This window comes from Gopherus flavomarginatus, chromosome 12, assembly GCF_025201925.1.
Source record: "Gopherus flavomarginatus isolate rGopFla2 chromosome 12, rGopFla2.mat.asm, whole genome shotgun sequence".
NCBI classification, from domain to species: domain Eukaryota; kingdom Metazoa; phylum Chordata; order Testudines; family Testudinidae; genus Gopherus; species Gopherus flavomarginatus.
The window spans coordinates 24,754,097-24,778,812 of record NC_066628.1 but is presented as its reverse complement, the minus strand read 5'-3'; the positions used below and the strand labels follow the sequence as shown (position 1 = coordinate 24,778,812).

Genomic DNA, 24,716 nt, shown 5'->3' with positions numbered 1-24,716 from the left:
GCCTTAGTTGTAATATGAATTTGTCTCTTTTCACCTTCCAGCCACTGGGTCTTGTTATGCCTTTCTCTGCCAGATTCAAGAGCTCTTTAATACCCAATCTTTTCTCTCCATTAAGGCACTTCAACACTTCAATGAAGTCACCTTTCAATCTTCTTCTGATAAGCTAAACAGATTGAGCTATTGAAAGAGCTCACTAGAAGGCATTTTTCTCCAGTCCTCAGAACATTTGGTGGCTCTTTGCTGCCCCAGCTCCAATTTCACAACATCTTTTTCAAATGAGGACACCAAAACTGGAGGCAGTATAAAGGTTGTATGAAGGTAAAATTAAATAGGTTGCAGAGGAGTTTTTTTTTTAATTTCGCCTTTTGTTGACAAAAATTTTGTCTCTCTGGGGTGAGAAAAAACACTCCCCGAATGCCAAAATTTGAGCCATGAAAAGCAGCAGTGTGAACAGCATTTCATAGGTGGAGCTGTGCTCCCGGTGACGAAGCTCCTGCCCCTCATTGAAGGTAGTTTGGCTTTGTTGATGACACTTTGAGCAACCCTCCCGTTCTGCAACTAGTCGTTACACCGGTGCGTTTGGGGCAGCGGGCTTAGCAGTTCCTGTGTGAGCATGTTCACTACAGCAGGGGGGCTCATTAGCTGTAGTCGCTGCCCGGCTCTGGCTATAGCTAAGGGAGGGAGGCGGCTGCTTTGTCTCTTTACCCTGCACTCTCGGGTTGGACTTCCTGGGTCAGAAGCTGCTGCCGCCTCAGTCTCTTGCGATCCCGGAACCTGGACTGATCAGCTGCGCCCCAGCGGGTGTGTGCGGGGACAGCCCTTCCCTAGCGCCCCTCTGTGCCCAGCCGGGGTGACTCTCTCCGGGGGCTAGAACCAGCCCCTGGGGCAGCCCCGGGATCTGCCGACAGCAGCCCCTGAGCCGGAGCCTGCAGGTGAGGGGCGAGACCCAGGGAAGGGCTGGGGCTGGACAGGAAAGTGACTCTGCACCAACGGCCCCTCCTCGCCCCAGCTCTGCTCCCGGGGGGCGGGGGTCTGCGAGTCCCAGAGCTGCTGCCCTCCATGACCCTCCCCCCCGGCTCTGCTCCCCTGAGCGTCTGCAGAAGCCGAGCCAGCTCCGGGGAGCGAACGCCCCGGGCCGGGCCAGGGACCGAGTCTTCCAGCCCGAGGGGAGGGGGCGAGAGGGAGACAGGGAGAGATTGGCAGGGGCAGCAGGAGCAATTAGTGGGGATGGAGGTTTCCGGGGCCCAGCCCTGCCCAGCCCCATTCGCTGCAACACCCCGGGGCAGATTGATTTTCCTGGGACAAGGTGAGGGGTAGGGAGAGGAAAAACCAGTTCCTGCCTCTATCTAGTCCCTGCGCTGCTGGGGGAATGTGCCGCCCTGGGGACAGTGTCAGGGAGATCCCCCAAAGCGACTCCTTGGATTCTGCTCTTTCATGACTGCTGGAGTGCACAGTGGCATTGCTGAGTGCACAATTTTAGTCTAAAGGGCCCTTTTCAGATTCTTATAAGATGTTCAGTGTTACTAAATGAACCTGGCTTCTACCTAGTCTGGCAGTTCCTATCTTGATCTTCACAGTGGACAGTCTCGCTCTCGGGTGAATTTATTTCTGAAAGTTTAATGACTAACCAGCTTCTGAGCTGTCTCACTTCACTTTGCCCACAATTTACCAAGCCTCATTATTGTCAAGCCTAAATTTAGGTCCCCAGACCTCTGTTTTAGTTACATTTTAGCGTCTTTCTCTTGAATGTAAACACACATCACTTTCAGAAGCTACAGTTTGAGGGCTTAGCCATTTAAATCCCAGGCTATGTGTTGAGAGAACTGAATAGGGATTTGCAATCTAACTTTAGAGTTTTTCTAAATCTCTTGGCTCAAATATTTCCCCAGAATGGCAGAGTCCAGAATGTCTGTCAGCAGGGAAAGAACTGGGGGGAACTGAAACCTCCCCCAGCACCCTCCTCATGCTGACAGGCTGCAGAATAACACCCATGTTTTGCTCCAGGTTGTCCCATGTCCTCCAGAGACAGGAAAGGGAAATGACTGCAGTGAAGCTGGTGACCTTTGAGGAAGTGGCTGTGTATTTCTCCAAGGAGGAATGGGCTCTGCTGGACCCGGGTCAGAGAGCCCTCTACAGGGACGTCATGCGGGAAAATTATGAGACTGTGACGTTGCTGGGTAAGGATGCATAGCCCTTTGGGAAGCAGATGCTGCAGATGTCTCTAAAGCACCAGGGATGGTTTTTGTGCAGGCTTCTTCGTTTGTCCCCCAGATATCAGGAGGATCAGCCTCTAGCTCCTGTTTGTGAGAGACTGTCCCTTCCACATCCACTCCCACAGAACAGAAGATTCAGGGACATAATGATGATGCTACTCTTCCCATAACCAAGGATTTCAAGTGAGACAAATTCACTCTCTACTCCTCCTTCCTGAGGCAAGTTCCAACTTCTGATGCCTCTGAGCCCTCTGCCATCTACCAGATGGACAAGTGTCTCATGACTTGGCTCTGCCTAAGTCTCCAGTGGCCGGATTTTTAAATACTCTTACGGCAGGTCTACACTACCACTAAAGTCAATATAACGTAAGTCGCTCAGGGGGCGTGAAAAAGACATCCCCTGAGCGCCGCAAGTTACACTGACCTAGCTGCTGTCCATGCCAGTGCTATGTCGGTGGGAGATGCTCTCCCGCCAACATAGCTTCTGCCTCTCTTGGAGGTGGAGTAATTATGCCACTGGGAGAGCGCTCTCCTGTCAGCATAGAGCGTCTTCACCAGACACACTACAGCAGCATATATAGCACTTCTAGTGCAGCCACAGCCTCTTGGAGAGACAAACACTGGAGGAGCAGGCAGCCAGTAAGTTCCCACCTTCTCGGAGGTGCTGGGTTCAGACTTCAGTCCAGGGGCTTCAGGTGCCATCCCCTGGACTCACTGCCCCTTCCCTGGCACCTCGCTACCCACTTCTCCATCCAGGACTTAATTTGTCCCTGGGCTTGCCAAAACTGAGTAAATCTACTGTGAAAAGGGATATTTGTATTTGTTTTTTAATATCACTTTTCACAGCAGACTTAGTAGCTAGCTGTGAGACTGTGAAAAGTGATGTTAATATACAAGTAACACTTTTCACAGCAGCAGATTTACTAGCTAGTAAATCTAAAGAAAACCAACCAAAAAGAACCCCAAAAGAAACAACAACAAAAAAGACAAGAACATGAAAAGCACCTTATTTGTGTTTCTATTCTGTTTAGATACAGTAAAGAATAGAGACAACTGTACATTTTTATTATCGAATCTGCAAAAAACTCCTACATAAATAAATTACAATGATGTGGACATGTGCATATGCATATTTGTTTGTTTTTCCTAAAGTTAATTAAGTATTTTAGGAAAAATTGTCAGAGCAGCCACCAGCAAGAGTTGGTTACCGCATTCTGAGGCTACCAAAAATGTGTTTTGAGAACCCCTGGTCCAGTGTCATGGATCTGGGTTTGGGATCCGGCTGTTGTTAGTGCCTTCATTAAGGGCTCCTTCATGTGCAAATGTGCCGAACTCCTGGAAGGAGGGTGTTGTTCCTGGTGTCTCTTCCTGGCTGTGGTTGGTCTCTGTGAAGTGATGGTTCCTGGTAGTGGGAGGCGCTGGGTTCTGGGGCTCAGTGAGGGTTAATGATGTAATTTATGGTCTGGCAGTGTTCTGTGGGGTATGTCACTATAGTAGAAAAAAGCGAGGAGGGCTCTTGTGTTTCAGGCTCTGCCCTGTGACTCAGGAGACCTGCTTTCAATTCCAGGCTCTTCCACAGCCTCCCTGTCTGACCTCTTGTAAATCACTTAGTCTGCGATTTTCAAAGGGACCCTAGAGAATTAGACATCCAATCTTTTTCCTTTGGTATCTGGGCCCCTTTAAAAGTCCCAGCTTTATTTTCCTAGTCCTCCTTTTCCCCTCTGAAATGTAGAAAAAAATCTGCTCCCTGTCTGTTTTGTGTTTTTAGATTGACAGCTGTTTGGGGTAGGGCCTGTCTCTCACTACGTGACTATCTGGTGCCTATTTTGAGAGAGACGATGGTCCAGTGGTTAGGGCTCTGACAGCAAACTCCAAAGACCTGGGTTTAATTTCTTACTCTGACTGCCACAGTGGCCTGGGTATGTCACTTGGACTGTTTGCCACAGTTACCTATCTGTACAATATTTATTACAGCCAATTCCTATGTCACAGAGGTCTGAGGATAATGACTTTAAATACTGTGAAGTGCTCAGTTACTGTGGTATGAGGAGCCACATAAGTACATTGATAACACAATGGACCATGATTTCAATCTGAGTTTCACTGTGCTTCTGTCACTAATAATCTCAGCTACCTGCAGCAGCAGCATTGGTGTAAGGGTTACAAAAATTCCTTATTCTGAAGTCTCTTTTTGCTCATGTGTAATCTATCACCAGCTTTCTCCACCCTGCTATAGCTAATACATCTTTGTGCTCCTTGGCCTCTTGCTTGGGTAGAGTTTTCATGAATTTCTGGGGATGGAGTGTGATGGTAACTGTTGCTTCATAGATTAGCAGGACATTGTGTCTGCGTTTGAGCGCAGATAGGAACAGAGCATCTCCTCTGCCTCTCGGAGTCTGTGGTTCATGGGGGAAGGGAAGTGAAGTGAAGTGAAGCTCAATAATCCTTCCTAAAGGGACAGTTCTGGTTTGTGCCTGAAGTAGGGAGCGGCCTGACAGCGCTGGGGATGGGGACAGGTCTGGTGTTTCTGATGCCTGTGTCCAGCCCAGGAGGTGACTGGCTGTGTGTGGGAATGGACATTGCCTGAGAGAAACTCAGGATATGTCTTCAGTGCAGATTTAACCTGGGTGATTGACACCTGGGTCTAAACACTGGGCTTAGCCTCGCCAGGCTGTGAGCCGTCACCTGCAAGTCCTCCTCAAGTTATAGTGTCCTCACTGGTGCTGCAGTCAACTTGTGTATGTCCCTATAACTTCTGGGGGCTCATCCCATGGTTCTTAGCACGGCAGAGAGCTGAGACGCCCTATGATTCTTTTTCATTGAATCAGGGGAGGACACTCTGTCCTTATGAGCACAAGGGGACATTGTGGGAAGGATTTGAAGGACTATTAGCACTCAAGTGACATAGCCTTCACTTTCACTGCAAAGTGGATGGTTTACCAGCTGAGTGGAAGAAGCCTGGCCTTTAGCCTTTATCCCTGATGAGCCAGCCAACCTGGCTTTACTTCTGTTTGAGGCATTAGGAAACTATTAGTGGATAATGTGTCCCGTTCTGGTGTTCACACTCCAAGAAGTATGTTGACAAATTGGAAAGGGGGTTACAAAAGTGCCATGAGAATGATTCGAGGTCTGGAAAATGTACCTTAGAGTGAGCGACTAAAGGAGCTCAGTCTATGTAGTTTATCCAGGAGAAGTTTAAGAGGTGTATTGAACAGAGCCCAAAGATACCTACATGGGGAGAAAACGTCTGACAGCAGAGGGCTCCTTAATCTAGCAGAGAAAGTCAGAATGAAATCCAGTGGCTGAAACCTGGAGCTGGACAAATTCAGGCCAGTCACAAGGTGCAAATGTCGAGGTGGGTGAACTATTGGAGAAATTACCTAGAGTTGTGGTGTGCTCTCCATCACTTGGAGTCTTTAATCGAGCCATGGATGTCTCTCTCTATGAAATAGAGTCTAGCTTAACAGCAAGATATGGGCTTAATTAGGAATCTCTGGGTGAGGTTCTCTAGTCTAGCGTTTCTCAAATGTGGCCACCAGCCACTTTTCATGCAGCCTTGACAGTTTCCTGGGTGGTGATGTGGGGGGTCGAAACAGTGGCATTTACCCCTCCCTCCCTGTTGTTTCTGGATGTGACACTCTGCACCATCTCTGCAGACATGTGGGACACAACACTGGAGGAGCAAGGGGAGGTGGTGGAGCATGGGATTTAGCACTGGGGTGGTTGGGCAGCAGGCTCCAGTGGCAGCTGCAGCCTCCAGCAGCATAGCTTCGGGTGCTGACTCCTGGCTCTGGCCATATGGTGCTGGGTTCCTACACCCAGCTCTGGCAGTGCAGCTCCTGGCTCCCGTCCCAGGCTCCAGCCACAGTGCTTTGGGTGCAGAACCATGGTTCTAGCCACATAGTAGCAGGTGCTGACTTGGATCCAGCTGTGCAGCCCCCAGGCTCCAACTCTGGTCCCAGGGCTTCGGGTACCAACCCCCAGGTCCAGCAGTGTCTCTCAGCACCCTTCTCCATTGTTCCTGGCCCCCACTGCCTCCCTCGGTCCTGCATCCATCCCCCCCATCGCCCCTGCTGCCTCCCTTGGCCCCGCATCCATCACCCCTAGCCCCTGCTGCCTCCCTCAGTCCATGTGAGCATGCTCCGTACAAGCCAAGCAGCAAATCTGGGGGGCATATGATCCTGCATAATGGACTTCAGAAAAACAGACTTTAGCAAACTCAGAGAAGTAGTAGGTATGGTCCCAGAGGAAGAATATTTAAGGGGAAGAAGGAGTTAAGAAGAGCTGGCAGTATCTGAGAGAGAATATTTAAGGCACAACAAGAAAGACCCCCAATGCAAATGAAAGATAGGAAGAATAGTAAGAGGCCAATATGGCTGAATCTGGAGCTTTTTTACTGACCTGAAAATCAAAAAACTATCCAACAAAATGTGGAAAAATGGATAAATTACTAAGGATGATTATTAAAGAACAGGAGAAGCATGTTGAGGAAAAAATGAGAAAGGCTGGGGCACAGAATTAGTTGCACATAGCAACGGACATAAAGGAAATAAGAAGAGGTTCTATAACTATATTAGGAACAAGAAAAAGCTGAAGGAAAGTGTAGGCCCACTACTTAGCAGGGAAGGATAGCTAACAATAGACTCATAGACTTTAGGACTGGAAGGGACCTCGAGAGGTCATCGAGTCCAGTCCCCTGCCCTCATGGCAGGACCAAATACTGTCTAGACCATCCCTAATAGACATTTATCTAACCTACTCTTAAATATCTCCAGAGATGGAGATTCCACAACTTCCCTAGGCAATCTATTCCAGTGTTTAACTACCCTGACAGTTAGGAACTTTTTCCTAATGTCCAACCTAAATCTCCCTTGCTGCAGTTTAAGCCCATTGCTTCTTGTTCTATCATTGGAGGCTAAGGTGAACAAGTTTTCTCCCTCCTCCTGATGACACCCTTTTAGATACCTGAAAACTGCTATCATGTCCCCTCTCAGTCTTCTCTTTTCCAAACTAAACAAACCCAATTCCTTCAGCCTTCCTTCATAGGTCATGTTCTCAAGACCTTTAATCATTCTTGTTGCTCTTCTCTGGACCCTCTCCAATTTCTCCACATCTTTCTTGAAATGCGGTGCCCAGAACTGGACACAATACTCCAGTTGAGGCCTAACCAGCGCAGTGTAAAGCGGAAGAATGACTTCTCGTGTCTTGTTTACAACACACCTATTAATGCATCCCAGAATCACGTTTGCTTTTTTTGCAACAGTATCACACTGTTGACTCATATTAAGCTTGTGGTCTACTATGACCCCTAGATCTCTTTCTGCCATACTCCTTCCTAGACAGTCTCTTCCCATTCTGTATGTGTGAAACTGATTGTTCCTTCCTAAGTGGAGCACTTTGCATTTATCTTTATTGAACTTCATCCTGTTTACCTCAGACCATTTCTCCAATTTGTCCAGATCATTTTGAATTTTGACCCTGTCCTCCAAAGCAGTTGCAATCCCTCCCAGTTTGGTATCGTCCGCAAACTTAATAAACGTACTTTCTATGCCAACATCTAAATCGTTGATGAAGATATTGAACAGAACCGGTCCCAAAACAGACCCCTGCGGAACCCCACTTGTTATACCTTTCCAGCAGGATTGGGAGCCATTAACAACTATTCTCTGAATACGGTTATCCAGCCAGTTATGCACCCACCTTATAGTAGCCCCATCTAAATTGTACTTTCCTAGTTTATCTATAAGAATATCATGCGAGACTGTATCAAATGCCTTACTAAAGTCTAGGTATATCACATCCACCGCTTCTCCCTTATCCACAAGGCTCGTTATCCTATCAAAGAACGCTATCAGATTAGTTTGACATGATTTGTTCTTTACAAATCCATGCTGGCTATTCCCTATCACCTTACCACCTTCCAAGTGTTTGCAGATGATTTCTTTGATTACCTGCTCCCTTATCTTCCCTGGCACAGAAGTTAAACTAACTGGTCTGTAGTTTCCTGGGTTGTTTTTATTTCCCTTTTTATAGATGGGCACTATATTTGCCCCCTTCCAGTCTTCTAGAATCTCCCCCGTCTCCCATGATTTCCCAAAGATAATAGCTAGAGGCTCAGATACCTCTTCTATTAACTCTTTGAGTATTCTAGGATGCATTTCATCAGGCCCTGGTGACTTGCAGGCATCTAACTTTTCTAAGTGATTTTTTACTTGCTCTTTCCTTATTTTCTCTTCTAAACCTACCCTCTTCCCGTAAGCATTCACTATACTAGACATTCCTTCAGACTTCTCAGTGAAGACTGAAACAAAGAAGTCATTAAGCATCTCTGCCATTTCCAAGTCTCCCGTTACTGTTTCCCCCTCTCATTGAGCAGTGGGCCTACCCTGTCCTTAGTCTTCCTCTTGCTTCTAATGTATTGATAAAAAGTCGTCTTGTTTCCCTTTATTCCCATAGCTAGTTTGAGTTCATTTTGTGCCTTTGCTTTTCTAATCTTGCCTCTGCATTCCTGTGTTATTTGCCTATATTCATCCTTCGTGATCTGACCTAGTTTCCATTTTTTATATGACGCCTTTTTATTTTGTAGGTCACGCAAGATCTCAAGGGTAAGCCAAGGTGGTCTTTTGCCACATTTTCTATCTTTCCTAACCATCGGAATAACTTGCTTTTGGGCCCTTAATAGCGTCCCTTTGAAAAACTGCCAACTTTCCTCAGTTGTTTTTCCCCTCAGTCTTAATTCCCATGGGACCTTGCCTATCAGCTCTCTGAGCTTACCAAAATCTGCCTTCCTGAAATCCATTGTCTCTATTCTGCTGTACTCCCTTCTACCCTTCCTTAGAATTGCAAATTCTATGATTTCATGATCACTTTCACCCAAGCTTCCTTCTACTTTCAAATTCTCAACAAGTTCCTCCCTATTTGTTAAAATCAAGTCTAGAACAGCTTCCCCCCTAGTAGCTTTTTCAACTTTCTGAAATAAAAAGTTGTCTGCAATGCAGTCCAGGAACTTATTGGATAGTCTGTGCCCCGCGGTGTTATTTTCCCAACATATATCTGGATAGTTGAAGTCCCCCATCCCCACCAAATCTTGGGCTTTGGATGATTTTGTTAGTTGTTTGAAAAAAGCCTCATCCACCTCTTCCGCCTGATTAGGTGGCCTGTAGTAGACTCCCAGCACGACATCACCTGTGTTTTTTACCCCTTTTAGCCTAACCCAGAGACTCTCCACACTTCCGTCTCCTATGTCCATCTCCACCTCAGTCCAAGTGTGTACATTTTTAATATATAAGGCAACACCTCCTCCCTTTTTCCCGTCTATCCTTCCTGAGCAAACTATACCCATCCACACCAACATTCCAGTCGTGTGTATTATCCCACCAAGTTTCAGTAATGCCAATAATGTCATAGTTGTATTTATTTATTAGCACTTCCAGTTCTTCCTGCTTATTACCCATACTTCTTGCATTTGTATATAGGCATCTAAGATACTGGTTTGATCTTGCATCCCAGCTTTGCCCTGACCCTCCTTCCTCTCTGCCATTATAGCCCGTGCTCCCTCCTGTTTCCAACCCATCTCCCAGGTCTTGTTCCCCACTTACCTGTGGGCTTTGCTCACCTGTCCCCGTCGAACCTAGTTTAAAGCCCTCCTTACTAGGTTAGCCAGTCTGTGCGCAAATAAGGCCTTTCTCCTCTTCGAAAGGTGAACGCCATCTGTTCCTAGAGGTCCTTCCTCAAATAGGATCTCGTGGTCGAGGAAGCCAAAGCCCTCCTGGCGACACCATCTTCGCAGCCAGGCATTCACCTCCACGATGCATCTGTCTCTGCCCGGACCCCTACCTTCAACAGGAAGAATCGAAGAGAATACCACCTGCGCTCCAAACTCCTTAACCCGTACTCCCAGAGCCCTGTAGTCACTCTTGATCTGCTCAGTGTCACACCTCGCAGTATCATTTGTGCCCACATGGATGAGTAGCATGGGGTAGTAGTCAGAAGGCCGGATAATCCTCGACAATGCCTCTGTAACATCTCGGATACGGGCCCCTGGCAGGCAGCATACCTCCCGGGATGAACGGTCAGGGCGACAGATGGGTGTCTCCGTCCCCCTCAGCAGAGAGTCTCCAACCACCACTACCCTACGTTTCTTATCAGTGGTGGCAGCAGACCTCCCAGCCTTAGGGGTATGAGGCTCCACCTCCTTAACTGTTGGGGGTGATTTCTTCTTTCCTGTATCAAGAAGAGCATAATGGTTATCTTTTACCACAGCAGGAGGGTTCGCAGCAGCGGTGGAGCAGTGCCTGCTGCTAGAAGTAACCAGCTGGCTGTGTCCACCCTGAGCCTCCTCCTCCACTGGTGTGTCAGATACACCCTGAGGCATCTCCTCCTCCACTGGAGTGTTGGTAGTCCTGTCAACTGGGACAGCACCGTTAGCTGTCTCCACATGGATACTGTCCAGGAATTGCTCATGGATATGGATGTTCCTCAGCCTAGCCACCTCCTCCTGTAGCTCTCCCACCTGCTGCCTGAGAGATTCCACCAGTAGGCACCTTTCACATTGGATGCCACCCCCAGCCTGGATATCAGTAAGTGGGAATTGCAAATTACAGTCTTTGCAAGCCCACACCAGAATCTGGGTAAAAGCATCCATGCTTTGGTACTCTGTCTGGCTACAGGCGCAGGTGGAGGAGACAGAAGCAGTGCTGGCACAGGTGTTGCGGGTCCTCCTCACCATTGTAAGCCTCCCTCTGTCAAACTCTCTCAAATTCCCGTCTACAGCTCCCTGTCCGCTCTGCTCTGCTGTAAACAGAAAGGTTTTGGATGTGGCTCAGTTTACAGGTTCAGGGGACCAATGGGTCACAGATGAGACCGACAAGGGACCCCCCCTCCCTTCCTATTCCCCTTCCTAGTAGCTCCACCTCCAACTGCCAGCTACAGCACACGGTCCTTCAAACAAACAAACCAAACAGACCTGACAAACACAAGCTCAGCACACAGCAAGTAACCCCCAAACACAAACACAAACACTGCAGACAGTCACTTACCCCACAGATGCTGTATGTGCTCCTCCTTCACCTGGAGAACTCCCTTGCAAAACTCCCTGTTAGCAGCTCCTGTTCGCTAAGCTCCCTGGTCGCTTGTGCGCAGCTTTATAAAGCCCTGGCCTGAGTGAATGCCCCCCCCCCCACTGGTTAAGGCTCAGCCAATTACCAGAGGCTTCTAGCTTTCAAACCTTCCTAGTAGCTCCACCTCCAACTGCCAACTAACAATGAATACCATCAAGAAGGCTGAGCTCTTTAATGCCTATTTTACTTCAGTTTTCACTAAAGATAATTATGATCAGATGCTTAACACTACTAGTGTTAACAAGAAGGAGGAAGGAACACAAGTTAGAATAGGGAAAGAATAAGGTGAAGAATGTTTAGTAAAGTTAGAGGTATTCAAGCTGGCAAGGCCTGACCATATTTACCCTAGGATACTTAAGGAACTAGCTGAGGCAATCTCAGAAAACATTAGCAATTATTTTTGAGAACTCATGGAGAACAGGTTAGGTCCCAGTGGACTGGAGAAAGTGAAACTGACTTCCTATTTTTAAAAGGGGAACAAAGAGGATCCAGAGAATTATTGACAAGTCAGCTGAACTTTGATACCTGGGTAGATATTGAAACAATATTTTAAACAATCAATTTGTAAGTACCTAGAGGATAGCAGGGTTATAAGGAATAGCTAGCATAGATCTGTCAAGTACACATCAAGCTACAACAAACTAATGTATTTCTTTGACAAGGTTACTCTCCTAGTGCATAAGGAAGTAGCACTAGACGTGATTTAGCTTGATTTTAGTAAAGATTTGACACAATCCCACTACCATATGCAACCTAGGGAATATAGTTTAGATCAGTGATCTCCAGCCTTTTTACGCACAAGATCACTTTTTGAATTTAAGTGCGACCCAGGATCTACCCCGTGCCTTCCCCAAGGCCCTGCCCCTTCTCCAAAGCCCCGCCACACTCCCTCCATCCTGCACTCCCTCCATCGCTTACTCTCCCCCATCCTCACTCACTTTCACCATGGGGGGGTTGGGGTTCGGGAGGGAGTGTGGGCTCTGGGCTGAGGCTGAGGGGTTTGGAGGGTGGGAGGGGCCTCTGGGCTGAGCCTGAGGCAGAGGGTTGGAGTGCAGGAGGGGTTTAAGCCCTGAGAGGGAGTTTGGGTATAGGAGGGAGTTCCAGGCTGGGGCAGAGTATAGGGGTGCAGAAGGGGATACAGGATACGAGCTCTGGGAGGGAGTTTGGGTGTAGGAGGGGGCTCCAGGCTGAGGCAGAGTGTTGTGGTATGGGAGGGTGTATGGGGTGCTGGCTCAGGAGGGGGGGTTAGAGCTGGGGCAGGGGGTTGGGATGTGAGAGGGGTTGAGGTGAAAGCTCTGGGAGGGAGTTTGGGTGCAGGAGGGGGCCCCAGGCTGGGGCAGAGTGTTGGGATGCAGGAGGGGGTATGGGGTGATGGCTTGGGGAGGTGTTAGGGCTCGGGCAGGGGGTTGGGGTGCAGGATGGGGTTTGGGTGCAGGAAGAGATATGAGGTGCTGGCTCCAGGAGGGGGCTCAGGGCTGGGGGTTGCGGTGCGGGCTCCTGCCAGGTGGCACTTACCTCAGGCGGCTCCCAGTCAATGGTAAGTTCCCTGCCTGCCCTGGCCCCATGCTGCTCCCAGAAGCAGCTAGCATGGAGGGGGGGAGCGGGGCGAGCATGTGACTCCACACACTGCTCCTGCCTACTTGTGAAACAAATTAATATAATTCTGGCATGTATAAACAGAGATGTTGTGTGTAAGACACAGGAGGTAGTTGTCTTTTGTCTACTTGGCACTGCTATGGCCTCAGGTGGCATATCCAGGTTTAAACATATTTTAAGAAAGGTGTGGACAAATAGGACACAGTGCAGAGGAGAGTGACAAAAGTGATAAAAGATTTAGAAAATGTTAGCTATGAGAAAAGGTTACAATAACTGGGGATGTTTAGTTGTGAGAAAAAAGGACTGAAGGGAGACCTTATAACAGTCTTTGAACATGTTACAGGGTGTTGTAAAAAGGATGGTGATCAGTTGTTCTCTATGTGCACTGAAGATAGCAGAAGAAGTAATTGGCTTAATGTGCAGCAAATGAGATTTAGATTGGCTATTAGGAAAAACTCGCTAACTGTAAGGATATTTAAGCACTAGAACAATTATTGAGGCAGGTTCTAGAATCCCTGTCGCTGAACATTTTTAAGAACAGAGAGGACAAACACCTGTTAGAGATTGTGTAGGTTTATTTGGTCCTGCCTCAGCACAGGGGATTGGACTAGTCAGGGACCACTGCCCCATTATACAAGGTGCTGCATGGGGACACCTAGTGAAACACAGTCTCCAGATGAAAGAGCTCTGAGTTTAATTAATATAGAATCATAGAAAAGTAGGGCTGAAAGGGGCCTCAAGAAGTGAAGCAGGACCAAGTAAACCTAGATTATCCCTGACGTGTTTATCCAACCATTTCCATTCCAGCAATGGGGATTGTACAACCTCCCTTGGAAGCCTATTCCAGAGCTAAACTACCCTTCTAGGTAGAAAGGTTTTTTCCTACTATCTGACCTAAATCTCCCTTGCTGCAAATTAAATCTATTACTTCTTGTCTTAACTCAATTCATCACCATCCTCTTTTTCTCAAGACTAAACATGCATGTTTTTTAACCTTTCCTTATAAATTTTCTAAATCTTTTATCATTTTTATTGCTCTCTTCTGGACTCTCCAGTTTGTCCACATCTTTCCTAGTGTGTGGTGCTCAGAATTGGACACAGTTCTCAAACTGAGCCCTCCTCAGTGCTGAGTAGAGCAGGACAATTATGTTTTGTGTCTTACATACAACACTCCTGTTAATACACCCCAAAATATTAGCCCTCCTCATGAGGTTGGTGAGTTGGTGCACCAACATCTTTATGTTCTGTCTTGTGTTGGAGAGAGAGAGGTGTGGCAGAAAAGGGGATGTAGTTGTCAGTGATGGGAGAGTGGTTGTATCTCAGATAGCTAGAGAGGGTAGCAACTCTGCTCAGCTCCCCAGGGGAATAAGTTAGGGCAGTTTCCTAGGCAGAGGTGGTGAATCCTTGCTCCAGATCAGATCTTGTATGGTTTATAGTCCAGACCCTGGAGGGGATGGGAGGGGAGAGCAGGGAGCCTCTCTGCGCTTTCCTGCTCAGATCCTGGATCTGGAAGGAGTAACAGAATTGACCTTAATGAACAAGTTTCTTTGCCCCACAAGCAGGATTTCTGATTTTCAAACCTGACATCATCTCGTGGCTGGATCAAGGAGAGGAGACGTGGCTGCCTGATCTCCATGGATACAAGGAAAGAGAGATCCCGAGAAACACCCACACAGGTGAGGATTGTGCAAATCTGATTCAGAAACCAAATATTCTATCCTCCTGGCAAAGATCAATCATGAATTTTTATCAAGTGTGTCTGACCCTTTAGCCCCTGCCTTCATCTATATTCAGAGGACATGGAGGAAGGATGGGTCCCCTCCTCTCTCTTCTTGGGAAAGGTTTGGAGGGACAGTAGGTAGGATTAAGCCCCTGATTTTTTTTATCTCCTCAACAGTTACTGTGGTTTGTTCCCCCCCTTTCTGTTCCCCTTTCTGAAGTTCTCATCTCACCCGGCACAGGGACTGACTCCTGTCTGGGTTCTCTCTCTGTCCCAGCAGGTGAGGGGATGGTGAGTGTGACTGAGGAGGAGAATCTTGGCCAGGAAGGTCCTGAGCCAGTGGAACCACAGGGGACAGTATCAGGAAAAGCTAAAGGGGATGTTTCCCAGAGTCCTGAGGAGGGAGAAGACCATGAGGGTCAGAGCGAGCAAGAGACAGAGCAAGGAAACCACTCAGAGGAGAGACAGGGTAAATCCAGAGGAATTAGGAAAATCAAAGAAACTGTTCAACAGAGAATCCCCACTGGAGAGAGACCCTACACGTGTGGTGACTGTAGGAAAAACTTCCAATACAGATCAGCCCTTATTAGACATCAGAGAATCCACACAGGAGAGAGACCCTACAAGTGTTTTGACTGTGGGAAAAGCTTCAGACAGAGTTCAGCCCTTAGTAAACACCATACACTCCACACAGGAGAGAGACCCTATGAGTGTCTAGAGTGTGGGAAAAACTTCCGTCAGAGGTTCCACCTTCATAAACATCAGAGAATCCACACAGGAGAGCGACCCTATGAATGCCTGATGTGTGGAAAAAGCTTCAGTGAGAATTCACAGCTTCTATCTCATCAGAGAACCCACACAGGAGAGAGACCCTATAACTGCCCCGATTGCGGGAAAAGTTTCCGTCATAGATCAGTCCTCATTGAACATCAGAGAATACACACAGGAGATAAACCCTACAAATGCAATGAGTGCGGGAAACGCTTCAGTCGGTACTCTCACCTCCTATCACATCAGAGAACCCACACAGGAGAGAAACCCTATAAGTGCCCTGACTGTGGGAAAAGCTTCAGTGAAAGCTCAACCCTTATTCAACATCAGAGAATCCACACGGGAGAGAAACCGTACAAATGCAAAGAGTGTGAGAAAAGCTTCAGTCACATCTCACACTTCCTAACACATCAGAGAATTCACACAGGAGAGAAACCCTATAACTGCCCTGACTGTGGGAAAAGCTTCAGTCACAACTCAACTCTTACTCAACATCAGAGTATTCACACGGGAGAGAAACCCTACAAGTGCAATGAGTGTGGGAAAAGCTTCAGTCGGATCTCACGCCTCCTAGCGCATCAGAGAATCCACACAGGAGAGAAACCCTATAACTGCTCTGACTGCGGGAAAAGCTTCCGTCAGAGGTCAGTCCTTGTTACTCACCAGAGAGTCCACACAGGGGAGAAACCCTTTCAATGCCCAGAATGTGGGAAAAGCTTCACTGTGAACTCAACCCTCACTAAACATAGGAGAATCCACAGTGGAGAAAGACCCTATGAGTGTATTGACTGTGGGAAAAGCTTCAGTCAGAATTCACAGCTTCTATCACATCAGAGAACCCACACAGGAGAGCGACCCTATAACTGCCCTGATTGCGGGAAAAGCTTCCGTCATAGCTCAGTCCTTATTGAACATAAGAGAATCCACATGGGAGAGAAACTCTTCAAATGTGCTGAGTGTGGGAAAAGCTTCAGAATCCACACTGGAGAGAAACCCTATAACTGCTCTGACTGCAGGAAAAGCTTCTGTCAGAGGTCAGTCCTTGTTACTCACCAGAGAGTCCACACAGGGGAGAAACCATTTTAATGCCCAGAATATGGGGAAAACTTCACTGTAAGCTCAGTCCTTACTAAACATAAGAGAATCCACAGTGGAGAAAGACCCTATGAGTGTACTGACTGTGGGAAAGGCTTCAGTCATATCTCACACTTTCAGTGACATCAGGGAATCTTATAAATGCCCTGACTGTGAGAAAGGCTTGCGGCACAGCTCAGACCTCATAACACATAAGAGAATCCAGAGGTAACAAAACCAAGAATTGTCCTGGCTGGGGAAGGGCTAAGTGAATAACACCTTTGCCAACTCCCACAAATCTCAGAGGGTCAGGCCAGACCTGGTAGGAGTGGCCATGTAATGAGGACATGATGTAGTTTATAAAGCAGAAAATGAAATGGCCTTCCTGGAGCAAAGCTGTGTAGAACAAGAGTCTGAGATGAGACTTCCAAATTGTGATGGGATTTTATTATCATTTTCCAGATACTTCCATTGACATTCTCTATTGAAATTTGGTTTTGTGTATGTAGAATCATCCCTATCTTGTATGCTGTGACTTCACATTAACTCTTGATAGTTTTTAGGCTGGTATTCACTGAGGGATTTACGTGCTGTGACACTCAGTATTGCAGAGACTAAATTTTTTAGCACCTAGAAAATTACAGGAACAACATTGGGATCAACGAAGCCTGAATTAGAAGCACCGGCTCCCTCTCTACAATGAATGGGGAGATATAGGTGCTTTAGAATGAGATTCACAAAAGCCAGCAAGCCAGAATGCTAGGTCAGGTGCTGCCTAAGCTAGCCAATGGGAGATGATGACCAGAAGGATGTGTGCTAAACCTCACCCCTCCCAGGGGCATAGGAACCTATCTCTGTTTGTGAGTGACAAACCAGGGAAGGTAGATGCGGTGGGGCCTGGTCTAGTACGTGTATTCAGAAGCCGCCTAAGTCCGCACAAAACAGTGAGGAAAATTCTCCTAAGAACATCACCGGACTAAGTTCTAGCATTTGAATGTGACAACTTTTTAACTGAAACTGATGTGGTGCTAATTTAAACTGCCTGCTTGCACCTGTAACTGCCAGTTACTGTTCACACCAGAAGTATCAGAGGGGTAGCCATGTTAGTCTGGATCTGTAAAAGCAGCAAAGAGTCCTGTGGCACCTTATAGACTAACAGACGTATTGGAACATGAGCTTTTGTGGGTGAATACAAAGTGGGTATTCACCCACGAAAACTCATGCTCCAATACATCTGTTAGTCTATAAGGTGCCACAGGACTATTTGCTGCTCTTCACACCTTGTCTGTGTAGTGCTGAGCTCACTTAAATTGTCTTATTAATTATCTGCCTTACTGCCTAAAAGAGCTGCCCTTTCAATCTTTGGTTTGGCAAGGACATAACTAAATCTCAGCTGTGCTCATTGTGTTATCCCAGTTTTGTGGAAATCCATCGCTTGATGGTTTAATTTTCTTTTGTTGTCTTGTTTCAACTCAATTCCTAACTTTAAGTGCTACTGGGGACTAGCAACTTTGTCAATCGCTGTTCTGCTCACGCCTATATCTTAGGCTGTGGCTACAGTATGAGGCTTTTAGCAACATGGCTGTGCTGCTACAGCTGTGCTGCTACAGCTGTGCTGCTAAAAGGCATGCAGTGTAGCTGCTGTTTGTCGGCAGGAGAGCTGCTGTTTGTAGGCACTAGGAGAGTGCTCCTGCCGACAAAGCACTGTTCACACTGGTGCTTTTTGTTGGTAAAACTTTTGTCATGTTTTTTTAACACCCCTGAACAACAAAAGTTTTGCCGACCAAGTGCCAGAGTAGACAAACCCTTTACACTCATGCCCTCCAGCTGTGCTGCTTTTGCATGTGTGAGGGAGAATTACTTGCCTGAGAGAGAAATATCCTTAGATCAGTCTTCTTTGGAATATTACACTATGTGTATGAGCGACTGACTTCAGATTCACACTTCAATCTATACTTGTGTGGCTTCTAAGCTTTAGAATACTCTTACTTCTAAAATAATTTTAGCTATATTGTATGTGTTTCTAACTGCAGAGTTGTCTCGTGTTGCTACTTTACACTCCAGACTAGCTTCAGTCCAGTCTTGAGGTGGGAACTTCATTAGTTCCTATTTTACGTTTGCCCATTTTAAATAACTAAATCAGAGTACTTTGTGATAGTTCTTTTTCTATATTTGAACAGTACACTGTCACCCATAGATGTATGGTATTACCTTTAATAAAAAATAAAAGATGTAATAATGGCTTTGCTAGCTTTTATGAAGTTGACACTCCTTTCAATTGTATTGCCTTATCAACTTATTTAGTTTCATCCAAATTTATTTTTAGTTTAAAAGTTTTAATATCAAGTTGAATTGTTTATTTTGGGACATCCCTTATTCACAGGAAAAAGAAGCCTGAGTAAATTTTTATGTGGTTGCTTCCTGAATTCATTAATAACCATAATCAGTAATTCCATATTTTCATTTGCTTTTCCTGAACCAGTCAGCTGAAGATTGATTAATTAACAACTCCATCTGTTTATTGTTTCTCCTAATTATCAGTTTTGATAATTGTTTCATTCTTTTAGTAATTTTACTTTGAATATTATCTGGCAACCAACCCTTTTTTGCCTCACACTCCTTTCATTCTGGGGAACCGACTGAATCTGTGGCTTATGAATCATTGCCCTGGGCACTTGGACAGGTTAAAGGAGCTGTTCAACCACACTCTGAGGCTACGTCTACACTACAGCATAAAATCGAAATTACTAAAACTGGTTTTATAAAACCGATATTATAAAATCGATTTTATGCGTCCACACTAGAGCACATTAATTCGGTGGTGTGCGTCCATGGTCCTAGGCTACCATCGATTTCCGGAGCGGTGCACTCTGGGTAGCTACAGTAAAAGAATGAGACCAATAACTTCGATTTCCGTCCACACTAACCCTAAATCGATATAGTAATATCGATTTTAGGGTTACTCCTCTCGTTGGGGAGGAGTACAGAAATCGATTTTAAGAGCCCTTAAAATCGATTTAAAGTGCCTTGTAGTGTGGATGGGTACAGCGTTAAATCGATTTAACGCTGTTTAAATCGATTTAACTGTGTAGTGTGGACCAGGCCTGAGTAGCTGCAGTGAAATGGGCAGACTGAAGGGAAGGAGGAGGAACCTCCTAACAAGGGTGGAGGCCACTGAGTAGTATCTGCCTCTTGTCATAAGTGCTTGCTGGGTTTTGCTGAACATCTGTGACAGCCAGGGGGAGATGTATTCTGTAGGTAAGGCATAGGTATAAGTTAAGGCAATAATGCATGGAGCCTGTGATGGGGTGGAGGTACCCGTCCAGTGCATGGTGAGTGCACCCCATCCCGTGAATAAGTCCTCAGGACTGCTGTTGACCTTGGTACCATGACACCTAGTGGCCAGAGTCTGTAGAGTTGCCCTCATTCTCAGTCCATAAGGGCTGTAAGTCCTAGTGGCCAGAATCAATAAACTGGCCTTTATTCTCAGGGCTATAAGGATGCCCCAAAAGCCTTAGCATAAGTAGTTAATCAGGAGTAATTCTAAATCATAATACAGCACACGACAGATTGATGTAATGCCCAGACTGCTGACAGGAAACATGAATACTAGTTTATACAAGTCTGGGATATTTTAAGTTAGGAGCATAAGCAAATGTCTGACCACAGGAATGTCATGGTAACTAATGGATTTGTATGCTAATAAACTTTAGGTAGCAGGCCACTTCTACATTCGTAAGGTGAGGAAATACAGATAAGGAGAATGGGCTAAAATCCTTACTGAATATGCATTAGGCATTATTAAAAATTGTATCCTGGTCTTTGTGCTTTGAGAGAGCTCTTGGAAGATGCCAGGATGATGACCACTGATGATGGTGACAAGGAAAATGATTACGATGATTGAATGGATGATGATGAGAAAAATAATGACTTATCTTTGGGGTTGTTCTGAAAGGGATGATGTGACTATGTACATTCTGTATTATCCCTATTTACCTTGATTGGCTGGAGTGTCTGTAACTTTGCTAATTCTATTAATAAAACTATTGCAAATTCCAAAGGCTTTTCCTAAGTGGTGAGTTGCAACTAAATAATGTTAATAATACTGGGTTTGATCTCAGGACTAGAACCTACCAGATCTCAGTGTGTTAATTGGGAATTCTTAAGTAATCAATACAATTAATATATAATCTATAGATCAGGCAATAAAAGACATTGCACCTCCCATGATTCTATGTCTGCTAAGTAAGAAAAGTGTGGAACCAGAAATCAGTGAACCAAATTTGGTTGTTGGAAATTAGGCCTAAATGGTGGACAAAATAATGTCCTCATCAGTCCCTTTTGGGGCCCTTAAAAAGAAACTTTTGGGCAGGACAAATTTAAAGCTTTTTACCACCACTGCAGTGGTGACAGGAGTATTGCTGTTGTTATATCAGTCTTTGATACTCCAGTGAGGATCCTTGAATATCATCGCTGCACCAATGAGGTCCCCAACCTGATACTTGTGAGATCCTGCTCTTTCTTCCCCTTCCTTTTGTGCTACTTTCTTTCCCCTGTCTTCTCATTGCCATTTTTGCCCAGACGACCCTGGCCGACCTCACCGAGGCCAGCCAGGAGCACTCACGGGATGATGCTGATGACAGATACCAGTCATATTGTACCGTCTGCCATCAGAAAGGGAAGGCAATGGGATGCTGCTGTGTAGCACTGCAGCACCGCGTCTGCCAGCAGCATCCAGTAGACATACAGTGACATTGAAAAAAGGCGAGAAACAATTTTTTCCCCTTTTCTTTCACGGGGGGGGAATGACAACATATACCGTGAACCACTCGCAACAATGTTTTTAACCCTTCAGGCTGTGGGAGCTCAGCCAAGAATGCAAATGGTTTTCGGAGACTGTTGGGGACTGTGGGATAGCTCGAGTCCTCAGTCCTCCACCCCTCCGTGAGCATCCATTTGATTCTTTGGCTTTCCGTTACGCTTGTCTCAGCTCCTTAAGTTTCACGTAGCACTGTGTTGAGTCCCTGTTGTGGCCTCTCTCTATCGTAGCCTTGGAGATTTTTTTCAAATGATTTGGCATTTCATCTTTTGGAATGGAGTTCTGATAGAACAGATTCATCTCCCCACACAGAGATCAGCTTCAGTATCTCCTGTACGGTCCATGCTGGAGCTCTTTTTTGATTCTGGGACTGCATGGTCACCCATGCTGATTGGCGCTCCACGCTGGGCGAACAGGAAATGAAATTCAAAAGTTTGCGGGGCTTTTCCTGTCTACCTGGCCAGTGCATTGCTGTCCAGAGCAGTCACAATGGTGCACTGTGGGATAGCACCCGGAGGCCAATACCGTCGAATTGCGGCCACACTAACCCTAATCTGAAATGGCAATACCAATTTCAGTGCTACTCCCCTCGTCGGGGAGGAGTACAGATACCGGTATTAAGAGCCCTTTATATCGATATAAAGGGCTTCGTTGTGTGGATGGGTGCAGGGTTAATGTGATTTAACACTGCTAAATTTAATATAAACTCGTAGTGTAGACCAGGCCCAAGAAGGACTGCTTAACTGTGTAAGAGACCTTAAGCACTATTCACTGTCTGAAGAAAGGGGGCATTGATACATTTGGATTAGGTTTGTTTTGCATCAGCAATCAATTTCAGTTCTAATGCTCTTTACCTCACTTGGATTCTTTTTTCCTTTTGTGTGTTTCACTATATGTGACTCTTTATCCTGGTGGTTACAGCACCTTCCTGCAAGGTGCATGACCCTTTGCTCCAGCCTAAGAGAGAATCTGTGTTTTTCAAGCTAGATTTTTTTTTTTTTTAAGAATTCTTTTTTAAAGTTTGAACTGTTTTCGTGGCCATTCCATTTGACTATGGGATCAACAGACAAGTTTTGGTGAATAAAGTCAAATTTTTGCAAAACAATTGAAAAGTAACTGGAGCAGAATTGTGGTCCATTGTCACTGAGTTTCTCAGGTATGCCATATCTTGCAAATAGACTTTGTCTTATGAGAGACATGCTTGTGGTGTCCTGAAGCAAACAGGCTTCTAAGTATTTGGAATAATAATCAACCAGAATAAAAATAATCTGTGCCTTGAAACGCAAACAGGTCCATGCCAAATTTCTGCCAAGTTCTATTTGGGACCTTATACAATAGCACTGAATCCTCTTGATGTTTGTTTCTGAAGGTTTGACGTGTTTTACAAGACTGAAGCAGGTCCTCAGTTTGACTATGCATGCCTGGCTAATAGACAGCATCTCAAACTCTCTGCTTCAAGATGATTTTTATTAATAATAGCCAAGTTCCTTTTCTGAGACTTCTTGGTAGTATGATTGTCACTTTTAAAGATATGTCACTTTTGAACATTTCCTTCTTCTCTATAGAACCAATAACCACATATCTCTTCTGATATATCATGTCTTTTGTCCAGTTATCCTTGCAAAATAGTTTCTCTTCAAAGTTGCAGGACAGCATCATTTTCGGTAGCTGAGTCTGAGTGTAGGGAAAAAAAAATAATAAAAGGAAGGAAGCAATCTGACATTAATTTGGGAAAACGCCACAAATAGAATTCATAAACATAAAACCATAAGCAAAAGCCCCAGAGTATGTTGGGCAGTGTCCTTTTGCCTCATGTTCTTAAGTCCAGCAAACAAAAGTCCATTTAACGTGCCTGTCCCTTCGCACTCCACTCACAGTTGTCCTGGGTCAATGCAGGCCCAAAGTTCAGAGATGCATCTGCAGAGTTCTTCTCCCACCCTGGATGGAGTGGGTGGAGTAAGAAGGCACCTTACTCTCTCCTCTGTCCAGGCACTCACTCACTGCTTCTCTCCGCAGTCACCCTGCTGGCCAAACATCGCTTAGCTCCTTTCTGCCAGCCATCCTGCTGGCTGCTCCATTCCTTTGCCCAATCACCACACCTCTTTACCAGCCACCCCACCAGCTGATTGCCAATCCCCTGGGATGTCTTCTGATCCCACCACTTAACATGGCACTCAGTGATTTCAGCTGTTCATGAAGGCGCCTCACTGCCACGGGCGGCTCCAGGCACCAGCATGCCAAGCGCATGCCTGGGGCGGCAAGCCACGGGGGCCACTCTGCCGGTCACCACAAGGGTGGCAGGCAAGCTGCCTTCAGCGGCATGCCTGCGGAGGGTCCGCTGGTCCTGCAGATTCGAGCTTGGGGTGGCAAAATACCTAGAGCCGCCCCTGCTCACTGCTGGTGCACACAGGGCAGTCTATTGCATCCCAAAACAGATTTAATGCTTAAACCTGAGTATCAGTGATTTTAGCTCTGTGGTATGTAATAAGACTCTCAACTGAACAGCAATCAGCTCTGTTATTACACCATAAGAAGGGCCAAATGGTGTCCAGGACCCACGCCACCAGGTGGTGGTACAACCCACATCCCCTGCCTAGTGAGTGCCTCAGTCAGGGTAAGCCAAGTACAGTCCTGCTGTCCTTGATTCACACAACAAGGATAACAATGCTTTATTACTCCTGCCCCTATAACATGGAGACTGGGGATTCAACACCAACCAAAAGTGATCTTTGGGTAAGCACTCCCATCATGCTGGGCAGGGTGGGTGTGCCTAAGCAAATGAGATCAGCTTCTGAAGTCCTTTTTCACAGCTCATCACTAGATATCAGGGGCGAGCTCATTCAGACCCTGCTTACAGGTAACATGAACTTGGCAGAGGTACGGCTAGCATTCCTAAAACACAGGCACTCCTAAAAAGTACTAGGTACTGGGTATTCATATAAACACATTCCTGGGACATGGTACAGGAACACACCAACCCCAATTAAGATAATGGAGGGGGATGTTTTGTTTGAACCAACAGGTAAAAGGTGTAGGAGTGGTAACTAACCATGTCAGGATTGCAATATGTAACTTGTTTGTATCAATGTATAAAAGAGAACTCATAGGAGGGGCACCTCTGTGCAGCTGAGGGGGCAGCAGAGATGCTCACTGACCTAATCCACTATCAAAGGCATACGTGTTAGCGTACCTGTAGTTCCTATGGGAGCTCTAGGACTGTACTTCACTGACAAGAAACCTGGCCGAGTGCTTTCACCATTGAACTGAATCTGCGAGCTTTCTTTATGAGTAATTTTGAGATGTTCTAAATTGGCAGGCTACGCTATCTGCTAGTGCCGACAACACTGGCTTAGCCCTAAGCACAAAAGCTCTGAGAAGCCCTCCAATAGTAACAACATTCTTTA

At 46.1% G+C, this 24,716-nt stretch overlaps 2 protein-coding genes and 1 pseudogene across 3 annotated transcripts in view; 2 read left to right on the top strand and 1 right to left on the bottom strand.

Annotated features, from left to right (window-relative positions):
* LOC127032168 (zinc finger protein 420-like) overlaps positions 1–24,716 on the bottom strand; it is a 200,860-nt pseudogene that overhangs the window by 140,543 nt on the left and 35,601 nt on the right.
* LOC127032439 (zinc finger protein 883-like) lies at positions 570–19,733 on the top strand. Its single transcript, XM_050919699.1, has 5 exons — positions 570–801; positions 2,005–2,177; positions 14,488–14,604; positions 14,700–14,786; positions 14,929–19,733. The coding sequence occupies exons 1-5, from the start codon at positions 614–616 to the stop codon at positions 16,503–16,505; spliced, it is 2,142 nt and encodes a 713-aa protein (XP_050775656.1). The 5' UTR covers positions 570–613; the 3' UTR covers positions 16,506–19,733.
* Positions 796–24,716, top strand: part of LOC127032449 (zinc finger protein OZF-like) — a 98,090-nt gene continuing 74,169 nt past the window's right edge. For both annotated transcript variants that reach the window (XM_050919723.1, XM_050919722.1), the window contains exon 1: positions 796–932. The gene's annotated coding sequence lies outside the window, so the exon portion shown is untranslated. The remainder of the gene's footprint in view (positions 933–24,716) is intronic.